Source organism: Patiria miniata, unplaced genomic scaffold (genome assembly GCF_015706575.1).
Source record: "Patiria miniata isolate m_02_andy unplaced genomic scaffold, ASM1570657v1 HiC_scaffold_3, whole genome shotgun sequence".
In the NCBI taxonomy this organism is placed as follows: Eukaryota; Metazoa; Echinodermata; class Asteroidea; order Valvatida; family Asterinidae; genus Patiria; species Patiria miniata.
This window is the reverse complement of record NW_024037069.1, coordinates 32,542,829-32,559,220: the sequence shown is the minus strand read 5'-3', so window position 1 is coordinate 32,559,220 and position 16,392 is coordinate 32,542,829. Positions and strand designations below refer to the sequence as shown.

General features: G+C 38.8%; 1 protein-coding gene and 1 long non-coding RNA gene across 3 annotated transcripts; both read left to right on the top strand.

Moving 5' to 3' along the window:
• Positions 1-7,315, top strand: LOC119737608. 2 transcript variants are annotated; one of them, XR_005272396.1, is made up of 8 exons: positions 1-121; positions 1,222-1,283; positions 1,666-1,727; positions 1,902-1,963; positions 2,138-2,199; positions 2,588-3,874; positions 5,981-6,031; positions 6,406-7,315. It is a non-coding gene; the product is annotated as an uncharacterized LOC119737608 (long non-coding RNA). The 2 variants fall into 2 exon arrangements; XR_005272397.1 differs by lacking the exons at positions 5,981-6,031; positions 6,406-7,315 and adding an exon at positions 4,358-4,394.
• Positions 7,316-10,004: 2,689 nt separating this feature from the next.
• LOC119737607 lies at positions 10,005-15,107 on the top strand. Its single transcript, XM_038212069.1, has 8 exons — positions 10,005-10,082; positions 11,318-11,451; positions 11,776-11,902; positions 12,395-12,468; positions 12,984-13,124; positions 13,248-13,362; positions 14,469-14,550; positions 14,859-15,107. The coding sequence occupies exons 2-8, from the start codon at positions 11,429-11,431 to the stop codon at positions 14,972-14,974; spliced, it is 678 nt and encodes a 225-aa protein (XP_038067997.1). The 5' UTR covers positions 10,005-10,082; positions 11,318-11,428; the 3' UTR covers positions 14,975-15,107.
• The last annotated feature ends 1,285 nt before the right edge of the window (positions 15,108-16,392 follow it).

Sequence of the window (16,392 nt, the reverse complement as noted above, 5' to 3'; positions counted from 1 at the left end):
GGGCCGGATAATTGACGTGCCATGTATACGTTCGTTATGAGCATGCAGCCCATGATTTGCCCCACATCTCTTCAGCACAGCGTTGTTGATCTGTTCCTTGCTCCAGTTTTCTCTTTGAACGGTAAGTCTCATTTATGATATGTATTCTTTCGAACTGTGAAAAGTGGTATTCTTTCGAACGCCACTGGCAATGAGAATTAAGCATTGTTGTTTGTGAAAAGTGCCAGTTTGTGACTCCAATGATTGCGTAGGGGTCCTACTAAAGCGCGTCAACAAGCGTCAACAAGCGTCAACAAGTTTTAGTAGTCGTTAAGTGCGCGTCAACAAATTTTGTATAGGCCTTTGAACAATAAAAACAGCTTTATATGGTAGAAAAAGCAATAATGAACATCTTCTGCATATCAATTAAAGTTAAAATTACTTAAAAAGTGGTTTTCCAGCGCGAAATCTACGACGGGTTTTTCGGTTTAGTATTGGCCGCCATCTTGTTTGAGATCTACATACTACGCATGCGTGGAGTGTACCATTCACGCATAGGGGTTTCTATATACGTTACGAAATTAAGAAAACTATTTTTTTTTCAATTATAAATTATGCAAAACTTGGTCACGGTACTTAGCTAATTATGTGAAAAATATGCCGACTGACACTGTTCACAATGTCTGCCAAAAAATCCCAATGCAAAAACCAAACGAGGTTTCGCAAAGCTTGTTGACGCTTGTTGACGCTTGTTGACGCTTGTTGACGCTTGTTGACGCGCTTTAGCAGGACCGATTGCGTAGTCTGGTGGTCATTATTTACTGGACCATGACTGGACTGGACCATGACTGGACCATGACTGGACCAAGCTCAGTCTATTAATGCAGATACTAACAACTATCACTCAGCAAGCTGGACTCTGTTACTGTTAATAACAGACACACAATACACAACAATTTCATTCTGTCTTTTGCACCTCGGTTGAGAATACCATGGACATATTTTACAATTACAATCAAGTGTCTATAAATGATTTCATTTTGTTCTTTTTCTTTCATATTCAACATGTTCAATACATTTAATTTTTTTTTTAAATTTTGTTCTTTTTGTTTCATATTCAATATATTTCATTTTTTTGTTAATTTTAAGGCAACCTTAAAACAGTGTTGTTTATTTTCTCTTTGCAGAATTAATTGTCACATTTTAGTCCATATCTCTTTTTGTTTACTCTCTATATATTAGATCATTAATTGTCTCTGTGCTAAGTTCATCACCAAACCTAGCTTTGCTTCTACCAGTGACAGGTACGTATACTCATGAAATCTCGGTTTTTTAATTAAAAGGTCTGCATATTCAATACATTTCATTTTTTGGTTAATTTTAACAGACACACAATACACAACAATTTCATTCTAGGTTCAGCAGATATTCACATCAGTGTCTTTTGCACCTCGGTTGAGAATACCATGGACATCTTTTACAATCAAGTGTCTATAAATGATTTCATTTTGTTCTTTTTGTGTCATATTCAATACATTTCTTTCTTTTTTCAATTTTGTTCTTTTGGTTTCATATTCAATACATTTCATTTTTTTGCTAATTTTAAGGCAACCTTAATTTTCTCTTTGCAGAATTAATTGTAACATTTTAGTCCATATCTCTTTTTGTTTACTCTCTATATATTAGATCATCAATTGTCTCTGTGCTCAGTTCATCACTAAACCTAGCTTTGCTTCTACCAGTGACAGGTATGTATACTCATGAAATCTCGGTTCTTCAATTAAAAGGTCTGCATATTCAATACATTTCATTTTTTAATTAATTTTAAGGCAACCTTAATACAGTGTTGTCTATTTTCTCTTTGCAGAATTAATTGTAACATTTTAGTCCATATCTCTTTTTGTTTACTCTCTATATATTAGATCATCAATTGTCTCTGTGCTCAGTTCATCACCAAACCTAGCTTTGCTTCTACCAGTGACAGGTACGTATACTCATGAAATCTCGGTTCTTCAATTAAAAGGTCTGCATATTCAATACATTTCATTTTTTGGTTAATTTTAAGGCAACCTTAAAACAGTGTTGTCTATTCTCTCTTTGCAGAATTAATTGTAACATTTAGGTCCATATCTCTTTTTGTTTACTCTCTATATATTAGATCATCAATTGTCTCTGTGCTCAGTTCATTACCAAACCTAGCTTTGCTACTACCAGTGACAGGTACGTATACTCATTCCACAAGGAAGTCTGTATTCATTGCAAAGTGTTCAAAATGTCCCATCTCATTATCACGTTCAAACTTTGTTGAAATTGTTCTTCCTTTATGTATTACCTTCTTTTACCACCAACAACTGTTAATCTGTCAACACACATTACAATGTTGAGAAATTCCACATTTCACATGTCAAGGGGAAATTACTGCATGACATTGTCATATTGTTCACAATGACATCTTTAAATGTTCTCAATTTTGTGTTGTTTTGTTGTGTTCATTTGACGTCCTTTGTTGTTATGTTGTCTGGATTTTCTTGCGCACATTTATCAATTGTCACAAATAATTGTTGATAATTACTGCCAACCTTTTCTTCTTTTTATGTTCCTTTTACAGAACCACCAAGAAGCATTTCTATCTTTACATCTACAACAGTTGTTAATATGCACACATCATTAACATGCTTTTACATCATATTGTACATCTCTTACTTCTGGCATGTATTTGCACACATTTTGACTCTATAGTACCATATCGCCCTGTGCAAATGACAGTGCATTTTGTACAATCAAAGTACACCAAATCCTGTCATTCCTGTGTCACACTGAATTGGAATGCACAAGACCTTTCCTACATCTTTTGTTTCTTCACTTGCCTGCAGTCATTTGCCCTTCTTGATCCGATTCCTTTTCCCACACACAATGGCTGAGTTGGATTCCAGTCCATCAAGGAAAAAACAAAGACTTCTTCATTCCTCCTTTGAAGTCAACCAGATGGCGATTGCTCTTGATCACACCTACCACATTTCATGCGCTATTCCCTCTGTGTCTAGCAAACATATCTCTCCCAGTGTGATTGCTTTAGATCACACTTATAGTCATTCATGTGCTATTTCATTTGTGTCAAACAAACAGATCTCAACACAAAGCTCTACAGCAGTACAGGACCAAAGCATCATTCCCAGTGTGATTGCTGTAGATCACGCTTACAGTAGTTTAAGTACCATTTCACCAACTACGCAGGTATCAAGACTACCTTCACATTCGTCTATTGGCTTTGCTTTGTCTGATATTGATTCTTTTCAAGAGCAGACTATTCCTTGCAATCCAAATCAACCATCTGTATTGGCATGGCCACATAATTCTGGCCAAATGTCTCACGAATGCCCACATTGTCATGCACTTCTATATTCCAAGGAGCGTTCATCCACCAACAAGTTCAATCTCTGTTGCAGAAACGGTAAAGTGAAATTGACTCCAACACCAACACCTCCTGAACCACTCCAAACGTTCTTAACTTCTTCAGAACCATCACTCCTTGCTTTTCGCAAACAAATACGCACATACAATAATGCCTTAGCCATGACATCGTTAGGTTGCAATGAACAAACCATTCCAGGACAGTGGATGCCTCCCCTCACAATTCCACCATTTACAGCACAATCCTTAACAATTCCAACTCACCTACTTACATACAAACTTTCTTAGAACATTCTCCAATGTCAATCTAATCAGATTGCCAAAGTTAGCACACAAATACAGACATCTGTGGACTTCGCACTACGCCACATGGATAGTCCGAAACCCCTGCTTCGACTGCAAGCACGCCAACACATCACCGCACTGGGCGAAGAAGTTCCATCTGCACTCAACAAACTTTCAGCTTCACTCCGCCAATCACCAGGTAAACCTCTCCACCTTTCAATTTCCTTTCTTTACCTCACAACTCTCTCACACACATCCTCATTCAATTTCCCCTTACTAAGCATTCAAACAAAACACAAACTCCACACCATTCACTCATTAAATACTACCTACACATTATCTACACAACTATTCTATGCAAGTCCATGTTAAAACAATCATCTCCTCTAAACCTCCTCCAGTTCAATTCCATCACAAACTCCTTTCACAATACAGCCCTCACCACTATAAACCATTCACATTTCACTATTCCCATTCAAACACCTCACTAAACATTCAATGCAATTCTAAACTTCTTACAACATCAACTTACATTTTCAGGACAACTCCCCTCCCTAACCTCATTTACAATCAGTTATTCATCTCATACTCTTTACAAATTCTTCCTTCCAAATCCTTTCACATATATGTTTACTTTGAATACTTTTAATTTTTGCAATACATTTATTTCAAACCTTTCCAGCCAAAAAAAGACTGTTTCCTGCAACCTCTCCAACCAGTGTTGGAGCAAAGGCTTTGACCCTCAAGGCCAAGGCCAAGGCCAAGGCTTTGACCCTCAAGGCCAAGGCCAAGGCCAAGGCTTTGACCCTCAAGCCTCGAGGCCAAGGCCAAGGCTTAACCCTCAAGGCCAAGGCCAAGGCCAAGGCCCTGTTTTATGAAATGACCACTGATATAGAACTAATTATAGTCACATGAGTGACACATCATCACGCAAGGGCGGATCCAGAACACAATTTGGGGGGGGGCCAAGAAAATTTGGTCCCCCCAAAAAAAGTGGGTCAAAAAATTACGGCTTGGGCTTCGGGGCCCTTAAGTGGGCCCCGAAAAATTTTTGGATTCGAGATGCTCTGTGGTGCGATTTGAGGCAATTTCTGACCATTTTAACCGATGTTTTTTGAGGAAAAGATGGTGGTGTACTCATTGCCTGCCTTTATTACGACGTCACATAAAAAAAATGGTTTCGGTGGTTTTTTTTGGGTTTTTTTTGGGGGGGAGGGCATGGCCCCTTTTGGCCCCCCTGGATCCGCCCTTATCATCACGAATTGCTCGTTACGAAGAACAACATTTCTTTAATTGCAATCAACATGCTTGCATAGGCCTACACCGTTTTACGACTGCACTGTATCTATTAAAGTATAAGTTCAGGTCTTCAATATGGTTTAACTAAACAAAACAATGATTTACTTCTATATTGACACACAAGTGTAACAAAAGGGGGATCCAAGAAACTGATTTGGGAATTTTTTGTTTGCTGGCCCAACATGCTCAGAAATATCAGCATTATCTAAAACAGATACATGCAAATTTTTAGCACTTATCAGGGAGACATATACAACCAATCAGATCTATTCCATAGTTATATGCAATTAAAGTGATCATCTCATTAGCCCCACAAGTGTACGGAATATTTTTGCAGCAAATCTACTACAATGGTCACAAAAATGTGATGCTACAAAAGTGGAAGTGTGCCCAACACACAAATCTATAGGGTGCTTCCCTCCTCCATGGTAATACGATTAAAATGGTAACAGCAAAATTTCGAACAGATTTATCTGGAAAATGCAAAAATCTATGGGCCTTGAAGAGCCTTGACTCAAAATTGCAAGGCCCTGAACCCTCAAGGCCAAGGCCAAGGCTTTTGCCCTCAAGCCTTGAGGCCAAGGCCAAGGCCCTAAAATCCAGCCTTAAGGCAGCCTTAAGGCCAAGGCCCAGCATCAAGGCACTACATCACTGTCTCCAACTACTCCCAAAAGGAGACCCGAGTCCATTCCTCCTTCTCAACCAACAAAGGTGTACCTCCTTTCAAAGTCCCTCAACAAACAAACAGGTAACACACGCACTTTTTACTCCAAACTTCATCTGTTCTCACTACACATAACTGTTATCATTAAACGCAATACAATGGTTTCCTAAAATCATCATTCAACTTACAAACTATTTCACACACAACACAAAACACAATTTCTCACACTTCTCCAACATCAATGCACAATACACAACTTTCCTACTGTAACTTATTGCCACAATATAGATCCACCACATACCCAATTAATTCCTTGCAATCCGTTTAATTCTCATCCCCCAGACAACCCAAGTGATGACATTCTTTCTGAGGCAGGATGGTCCGACATCGAAGGTATTGTCAAAAAATCTCCTTACCATCTTCCTTTCATCTCAATTTTTTTATATCTCAATACCCCTATTCCCATCTTCATTACTCACCTTACACTCAACTCCATACATATACTTCAATTACTTCTGCAAATATTCATTTCCAACTAAAAAAACACATTTCCCACCCTCCCATACACATACTACCAATTACCCTATCTTTACCCACAACTTCCCCCAAATCCACTCTTCCACCATTTTACAATCCCCAATTCAGTATTTATATATTTATAACTTCAACTCATCTCAAGGACACAAAACAATAAGCATTATAATACTGCTGCCTTGATATCCAACATTTATAAAACCTTTCTCTATTTCTTTTCATTCTTTCTCCAGCACTGCCAGATGACGCCTTCAACGACGAAATTGCTGATAGCCCACTCACCGATATCCCACTCAACGATAAAGAAACTCCTCCAGAAACTGAAAATTAAACACCTTCTACAAAAGCTACTTCCCCAAACATCGTCTAGAAACCCCTTACAAACGTAGTTAGCCACGTAGTTTTTTAAAGTTGTATTACTTTTTTATTAAATAAATCAGTTACAAAATCGCTTCCATTTATATCATTATTAGCAACCCTTATTACAAAACACACACACGCTGTCCAAATTCTTTCTCAAAACTCGGTTCAAATTCACAATTTCCTATTACAGCTACAGTGCCATCCCCTTCAAACTCATACTCTGCCACTAAAAAAAAAAACAACTTACTCATCGCTCTACATTATAATTTATTACTTTTGTATTTTCTGTAATAAAAAACGCCATACTCCTCTACTTTTTTCCAATGTTATCCCTTCTTTTTCTATACAATGTGTACAACCCCTGGCCCTGACTTCAGTATCCGCAAATACAAAAATCTGTTATTCCATTCTTTCCTAAAAAGTCCATTTCTCTCTACTGGAAACGCTGTCCTGTGTCCTCAACAAAACTCTTAAGCGAAACAAATAGGCCATCAGCTTGGGAGTTTGGTCAATATCAAATCACAACATAAATGATTATAGTGCACAGGCACAAGGTATACCGCCCCTAAAGTGGTAACAAGAATTTTGATGGACATTTTAAAAAATGAGGTTGAAAACACCTAAACAACTGCCACCGCTGCAATGCTATCACATATTTTCCAACTATGGAGGTGTATAACTTGCCGAAAGTCGCAATGACGATTATTCCTCTCATTTATGATTCCGATTGCCAAAATATTTCACCAAGGCTGATCGCCTCAAATAAAATGAGTCAAAACAGGATTGTGTACAACACAGAGTCTCATTTTTTTTTATCTCACTTAGCAGTTGTGTTTAAATATCAGAGTGTAACTTATCCAGATTTTACTTTACAAACAATACCAACCAGTCAACTCGCGCGGCACCCCGCTAGTAATGTATGAAAATCCTATGCAGACTAGCCTAGGTCTGATTCCCGCCCCCCGAATACAACTTATTTATCACAACGATAATGTTTGCGTGGAACTAGCCTAATTGCACTGGCAACAAGGTTATAAATTACGCAGTTTCTCTGGCAACTATCAATAAAGAGTGGGGACCCTAATTTTTCAGTATTTGAAACCTCTGCAGTTGAAATGCCTGAAAGTGCATTCGTCGGAGACTAGGCCATTTTGCCTGTACTGTATGGTTGTAGTGAATGTCGGACACTTCGCCCCATTTCCACGTCGCCCCATGTCACTTCGCCCCTAACCACTTCGCCCCATTCCGAAATCGCCCCATCCCCACTTCGCCCCATTCCCACTTCGCCCCATCCCCACTTCGCCCCATCCCCACTTCGCCCCATCCCCACTTCGCCCCAGCCGTTACATGTAAAAAAAAAAAATCTCATCTATTTTTTTGGCTTAAAAAAAAACAATTTCAACAGATTCACTCATTGCTAACCAACGGAAAGAATTAGCCCATCACCAAATGAACAATTCATAACCAACCTCTCAAGCTAGGCTCTCCCCTACCGAGAAAAAAGCTTGAAGTAAAAGATCCAACTTTGTTCCCAACCCGGCTATACCAACCCATCTCCCACTTATCTGAGAACGACAATACCTTTGACATCCTAATTTCACTCTTGGAGAGTGAACGGAACATTTTCCTCAAGGCAGTGAGTTCCTTCACTGACCCATACCTACGGATTCTTTTGAATCCATCGGCTGATGATTTTATTCACAAGCCAATAGGAGAGGCGTCTCTGAATGGGATAGAGCCATCATTTCTCTCATCTGTGTCTCGAGAGTTTGTATTTTTCCTAAGTTTCTAGAATTGGGAGCATTTATTATCTAGGGTCTTTGGCAGTTTATTTGGTCTGCACCCCTAGCCTTCACCTTTTTTATACTAAATGGGGCGAAGTGGGGATGGGGCGAAGTGGGGATGGGGCGAAGCGGGGATGGGGCGAAGTGGGGATGGGGCGAAGCGGAGATGGGGCGATGTGGGGATGGGGCGAAGTGGGGATGGGGCGAAGTGGTTAGGGGCGAAGTGACATGGGGCGACGTGGAAATGGGGCGAAGCGTCCGACACCCGTGCTAGTATGACTATCATTGCCAAGGGCCGGAGTCACGATTGAAAAAAATAATCGCAACACGGCGTATAATGTACATTGTACTTGGTAAAATATTGATTTTTCATTTCTTAGCCAAACACTCCTTAACATTACTTCAAAACTTGGCAAAGTATTGATTTCTTATAAAACATTCTAAACATCAAGTTCTTGGCAAAATATAAATGGTTCAAAAGACAATCCTTTTTGCATCCATCAACGATTTTTATATCGATTTTGCGTTAATCACTCCAGCTTCGGCTGACGGCTCTGAGAAGTATTAATTCATCCCTCAGTGAATTAAAAATGAAGTTTTTATTTCATCGCCGTATCTTTTTTATGTTGATATTGTCTCTTCCATAATGCGACGATGAAGCCAAAATCTTTGTTCTCTGGCAACTTTGGCTTTGAATTAGAGGCTCAAAATCGCCCGAGTCTAATTACATGTACGTATTTCCCAGCATTATATTAATTTGATCGTACATGTATTCTCATGTGATCATGCAGCTGGAGGTGCAATTAGCATGTTACACTCCCAATTCCCGCTTATGACATGAAAGTTTTCCAAATGCCAGTCTCCAGTGACCGTCAGCACCGAATTGATCAAGCATCCTGTTCCTCTGTAAACCACGCCGTGTGTGCTGTACCTCTTCACGAAGCCGATTTCCCAAAGACCGCGGGACCGATTCACCGGGGTCAGCTCGCCGTTATGAAGCACGAATTCCCCCACGACGTCTTTGCCGTGCCCGGTGAAATTCCGCCACTCGGTATCACGGAGATTCGGAGATCCATGTTGTACCGTATCAGCTGCATCCGTCGGTCCTGGAACCATGCGTAATAATCGTGGTCTCCCATCACTCGCCCTTGAGCCACGACGGGGAATGGCCCGCCGGCGAAATTCCTTACGATCGAATACTACAACTGAAATGTAAAACAAGGAGAAATAAATATTCATAGATAATAAAAATAACTAGAGAATTCCATCTTATGAGTATAGAGAATTCTAGATGGATGAATAAAAAAATCATTTATTAATATATAATATTTAAAGCAGATCTCCCAACCATAATATTAACGGGGCATTACGGCCTAGCTTGGATTGTCTATTGCGGCTGGATCACAATTACTATAAAGCACCGAACAGCCGCCGATTTTTCGGGGTCAAAATTCGTTCTTGCATGGTTCTCGCAAACAATGACACATAAACACTCGTGTGTAAAAAAGGGTGGTTTTGTGGACGTTTATATTCTACTTTTAGATGCTCTTTCCATTTTTAATATCATTTCGTGGAAATTGCAATTTGTTGCGCATGGCCGTGAGCGCATTCAGGCCGCAACATCCCTTAGCGTACCTGATGTATAATCCTCCGTCGGACGCAACCTTTCACCCCAAACCCAGTGTGAAAGATGGAGTTTTCACCGACTCGTCAAGGCACAGTGCCGACGGTGAGAATCTTTGTGGAAAGTGTACCTCCATTCTGTAAGTTAAACAGAAATCTATAGCTAATTGCATCATGTCGTGCGCGGTAGGATTTCTGATGCCGTCATATTATCTTTCACTGCTTTTGCAACACGGATCATGAGAAACATGCAGCTTGATTAACCTTCGATCACTGCTCGCTAAACCCATGGAGGAAGGAAACCCATGGAGCTATAAACATCGAAGCCGGCGCGGCGCTAGCGGGCGCTACGATAACCTTTGACAATGACGGATTCACCGACTTTGACACCGACGGCAACGCAAGTATGGCGAGCGAATGAAACAAAAATCATCATAGAGTATAAACAAACCCTCACATAGTGCTGATTTCTCTTAATCCGTTCCTAGTGTTTGTTTAAACTGAAACTTCTATAGACCAATCCGAGCACGCTATCAATTATTTCACGAAGGCCCCCATCAATGGCGAAAGCATTGTGCTAGCTATTGTTCATATAATTGAACGGCACACTAGCCTTTTTAGTGTACAGAGATCCGGATTCGTCATAACTTGTTTCATTGCGCAAACGTTATCAATACCCAAAACTGCGCCGCACTGACGCAAGCAAAATGTATTAATTGTGTCTACAATAATTTTATACATAATAAAATGTAATAATAAAATTCTGCTGATGAGTGCCAATATGGTACGAAACAGTCTGTCCAGAAGAGAGATATGCCAAAGTTTGATTAGCTCATATTCTATTTTATTGCATGGTTATAGCTCTACAGAGATGTATCGAGCACTGTGAATTGTGATAGAAGACGATTTCATTGGATAATAATTATGTATATAACGTTATGATTTAAATAGCTTTTGTAATTCTTTAATATCATACCGGAATTACATATTCTAAATATACGAGTGTGTCGTAAAGGATAAACTTGAGGGCGACACTTTGAAACAAAATATGTCGACACTTAATTAAAACAAATATTTTGTTTTGTTGATGTAATGCCCACCATACCCGTCTTTCATCTCTATATTTAGACGATGACAATCAAGTATTTTATGAAGTGATGTGGCCCTACGTGTGCGTTTTCAACTCAAAGTTCAAAGCTAAAAATAACACGCATGGTGGGCATACTATAAAAGGAAGACATTGGAGTTGGGTAAAGCTATGTTTTCCTAGTGCTATACTCATTTTAGTAAAACGTTTAGTCAATTTGTTCCTCACAATTTGTCCAACAGTTACGCTAGCAGTCAACAGTAAATTGCTCAAGTGTTTGCTTTACAGGTGCCAGCAAACGTAATCAGTCAAGCGTACGGTATAATCACAATTGGTGTATTGTGAACCACCTGTGAACTTGACGTGTATAGGCCCACCAGAAATTATCCAGCAAGTCACATGGAAACTGCCGATGTAACAAAGTAAGCCTTTTTGTTTAATTGTTCCATTTATTAAATATTCTCAGCCAAATTTATTTTAATAAATATAGTCAGAAGTACAAGTTATGGCTTCCATTGTCAAAACTACGGATGCTGGGCGACTTTCGCTCGATATGTGACAGAGGGAACCACTCGCCGACCCCCCCCCCCCCCCCAAAAAAAGGGGGGGGGAAGAAAGAAAACGTATACATAAACTGAAATTTGGGAAAACAAACATTAGGGAAAACATTACGATAACTTGTTTCTTCGTTTGCTTCATTTAGTTGTTATTGTTTGCTTCACGTACTTTTCTTTTCCATTTCGAAGAACTTTGAAGGTACTATCGTCGAAGAATTCGGAGCGGCCACGCCCCGTAAAGACGGACATCACACCGCCGGGATCAGCAGAAGGAGTGAAGTTTGCGTTCTTTCTTGACAATGTCTTCACGGAAGAGGTGAACATCAATCACATGTCTTCATATAATGTCTTCGTCAATATTGTTTTAATTGCATCATTATTTTTGTCTTTAGCTAAGATAATTTAGCAGTTATATCATGTGTGGTATAATGTCGAAATTATTCAACAGAAAGCGAATTATCTCGATGTCGTAAAGTTTGTCATAAACTTTGAATCAACTTTTTTCCCGTGTATACAGGGTAGACAAAGGTTACAGGACCGATTTATAATAACACTGAACGCTTTGTTAAGGATTCTTCTTAATCTGGGCACGCTATCAATGCCATCACAAAGGCCCCCTTCAATGGCGAAAGCATTGAGCTAGCTATTGTTCAGATAATCCGTCACAGGGCAGTTGTTTTGTGCAATAGCGAGCCCATTGTTTTCTACATTGAAGGGGGCCTCGCCGTGGGTGCACGTGTCCGGATTATACGTAAAAGCCGCCATCATTGATTCAAAATTACTTCGTTTTCATGCTTTTCCATCTAAGGAATGTAAGGAACTCATTCGATGTTCCGAGGAGAAGGGGTACGAGCAAGCATTGGTCAACATTGGTGGTGGGAAGTAAGTTGGTTTCACAAAATTATTTCAAACGTAGACCTATATACTCGAAATACTCTAAACTGCTATACCAAAACAAAAAAATTGTGTTTCCAAAACATGTGCCAAATAAATTGACAACGTGGTACAAATCAGTGGGTTTTTCCAAATCTAAATGGACCTTTTGGAATTACTTTATTCGGCGGATGTTTACATAGTTATGACTAGATGTGCAAAGGTATAGGGGGACAGAGTGTTTTGAATTTTCCCGCATTTTATTTAATCATCTCATTCATTTGTTTTGTTAAAAAAATAACCCATTTGTTTTCAAAATTTTATTTGATAAAATCCCAGATTCAGAAAGAGAAGAGATCATATTTGTTTTCTTTTTTTACTTGTATAATTTGTTTAATATTGTGTTACATTTGAAGACAACATTTTGGCACCTGATCCCCAAATCTTCTGATATCTTACAACAATACTGCATGCAGCAAACTTGTAGTTTCTTAAACCGCCACTATATTTGTTGTTAAATTTAGACAGAAGCTGGTTCCCTCGTTCCGCGACTGCCAGCGCTGTTTGATCGACACGACTGAGCTGGTGGGCGCCTTCTGGGAGAGACTAGCCGAGTTCATTCCGCAGACGTTTAATCAATACAAAGCCCTGGGACTGAACGAGAGGTGGGTATCATTTTTGTTGCCATGGGAACAACTTGGTTTGGCGTTATCAAAGATAGATATATTTCAAGTCTTGCTATTTTGTGAAACTGTCGTCGCATTTTGTATTTGTCTTTTTCTTTTTAGGCTGCGATTTCTGCGGTACGATCCGGGTGAGTTCTTCAAACCGCACTTCGATGGTCCCTATGAACGAGGAGTTGTGGAACACTCCGAGATCACCGTGCAGATTTATCTCAACGAGGTAGTTGCTTTGTTTTATGTTTGTTGGGTTTGTTTGTTTGTGTGTGTGTGTTATGTTTGTTTGTGTTTTGTTGGTGTTGTTATTTTTAACATGTCTTTCCGGTATAGTAACAAACGTTGACATTGTCTATCGCCCCTACATATTTTGACCGATTTAAACGAGTGTATATTTGTCACAACTTTATACTTAAAGTCGGTTTGATGAACTCCCTCGCGTTTGGTGGGGGAGTATTTGCAACCAGCGACCTTTGTGAATTTTTGTTCTTCCAAAATGGCCGCCAGTGAAAATTCCTCATCATCGTAATCAAGTACGCCGGATAATAATGGCCATCAGTTTAGTTCGTACCCCCTATACACGATTGAAGGATAACGCATGGTAGTGAGACAATACTATGTAAAGATCGGGTGTGACATCATTAGGATCGGTGTTGAATCAAATCTCTGATAAAAGGAGGACTAATTTGGAAGGAATTCTCGCCATTTGTTTCATGTTAAATTGAAATGGCTCGAGTCGAAATTTTCGATTACTCGACTCGAGTCACTAATCTCATTGACTCAGTGACCTGCATTATGTTAATAGCGCTGCTTTATAGGGTGAGCATGGAGCTATAGCTCCATGGGGTGAGTAAAAAACAAAGAAACCCGTATGTCAGGGCCAATGTAGCACTTTCAAAATCTAGAATATGAAAGCCGAATTACTAAGCTTTCTTTTAGAAAACAATTCAAATAGGGGACGTATACGTACGTGATTTTGTTTTGTTTTGCTGAAAGAACACTTACCTTGTTTTGTGATCCGTGCATGGACAGAACTTTAAAACGGTGTTTGTGTTTAAAATTCCGTAACTTGAAAAGTACATGAGTGATTTGAATGATCCTTGAACTAAAAGAAAGCTTAGGAATTGGGCTTTCATATCCAAGATTTTGAAAGTGTAACATGTAGAACTTCATTAAAGGTCATGACATTTGGGTTTCCTTTTTTTTTTTGGACTGATCATATATAAGTTATAACTCTGTATTCGAACTTCTCAAAGATTCATCAATATTGTTCATGTTTGAAGAATCATTTCCACAGAGCTTAGACTAATTATTTTTTTAATTTTCATTCAGGGGTTTGAAGGAGGAAGCACAACATTTCTGCCTTATCTCTCCAGTTGTTCGGACCCACCAGTGGAATGTGTTCCTAAAATCGGTGAGATTTACATTTTTTGAAGATGGAATTTGTTTCCCGTGAGAAATTTTGATCAGAAACACTCCAAGATTACATTTTGTTGGGACAAAATTGAGGAATTGCACAGTTTTTTTCAATTTTTTGTTTTACAGTTTTCTTTTGAAAGATGAAATTAAATTCTAATCATGCATATTTTTTAGTGTTTTTTTTCTAATCATTTATTTCAGTATAGGCTACCTGAAACGCTGTATTTATCCACGGTTTTGTTTTTTAAGTTTCCTACTTTAGACTGTCAACAACTTTCATAATATTATGTTTTACCTAATCAGGACGGGTTCTGATCTTCGAACATCGGCTGTTCCACGAGGGTTCCCTGTTGAAGGAAGGCCGGAAGTACGCCATAAGGACTGACGTCATGTTTACGAATACGAAACATCAGGAATAAATCTGTACTGAGCACTAGGATCAAACACTTCAGAAGACACAGCGGTCACGATATACAGAGCAAGGCAAAAAAAAATATCAAAACCCAAAAATTGCAGGACCACATTTTGAATGAAGTTTTGCCTGTAGCACTTTCAAAATCTAGGATATGAAATCCCAGTCATAGGGATGCATGTGAATTGTTTTCGTTTTTCTGAAAGAATAATTACCTTTTTGTGATCCGTGGACTGGACAGAACTTTAAAACGGTGTTTGTGTTCAAAATTCAGTATAAACTTAAAAAGTCCACGAGTGATGATTTGAATGATTCTTGTACTAAAAGAAAGCTCCTTGATTGGGCTTTCATATCCTAAATTTTGAAAGTGCTACATGCAAAACTTCATTCAAAAATTGGTTATGCCATTTAGGTTTCGTTATTTGTTTACTCACCATGTAGATTGGATGACTGACAAGATCCACGATTATGCAACATCAGAAGTACATAATTCAACAAATAAATAGATAATTGTGCAAATAAAACAACGGTTTGCGGTAACGCGTTCCTTGCATTTTTAGAAGATGTGTGGTTCTGAAAAGAGCCGGACAACCAACCGGTTCTTTCAGAATTACCACACATCTTCTTAAAAGAGATTCTTGCACATTACCGCAAACCCTCCTGCTGTAACGTTTACACTATATACCGCCATCGGTACAGTTTCAAAGTTTCAAATCTTAAATAAAACAATATACATGTTTATTTTTGTAGATTAGTTGATTTTGAATAACTCTACTTTGATTATTTTGTTTTCTCAGTTGAGTGTTGTCTTGTTCGAACGTTCAAACGTTCGGATTGACTCACTTAATCATTTTGTAATATATATTTTGTTTACAGCTTTCTATTCCATGTATAATTTTTTTAGGGCTGATTCATATGGATTTCAATTTTCTGGCAACAAAATAATTTTAAAAATTGTGTAATGCAGATTTATTACGAGTAGAGTTTGCTGGGGTTTTTTTTGGAGCTCAAACATGATGTGGCCGTGAAACGTTGAAAATCGACCCCGGCCCCACTGAGCTGAGGGCTGGCGGTCGATTGACGGGACCCCACCAAACTAGATTCCCAATAAGTAATTATGTTTAATTATTCTTTTGGAAAAACAGCTCGGTTTGGAAGAGGAACTAGCCAGGCATAGAAAGACCTGCAAATCATCCAACAGACTGAAAAGGTCTGTCGTGGGTTTGGGGCGGTTATATTTTAGCAAATTAAAGTAGATGATGAAATGTATATATGTATAGCTTAACCTAGAAAATACCATCTAATTAAGCCTATACTAATCATACTACATAATAATAATAATAATGATAAGTTGGGACTTATATAAAAGAAGCTAGAATCATACTCTCTCTCTCTTGGGAAATCTTGAACTCCTCGAGAAAAATG

Excerpts from the sequence above, each read along its gene's own strand:
- LOC119737607 (XM_038212069.1), top strand. The coding sequence starts at position 11,429 with ATGGAAACTGCCGATGTAACAAA. Across the intron at positions 11,452-11,775 it reads GAAACTGCCGATGTAACAAA|AACTTTGAAGGTACTATCGT; the intron begins GTAAGCCTTTTT and ends TCCATTTCGAAG. Across the intron at positions 11,903-12,394 it reads ACAATGTCTTCACGGAAGAG|GAATGTAAGGAACTCATTCG; the intron begins GTGAACATCAAT and ends TTTCCATCTAAG.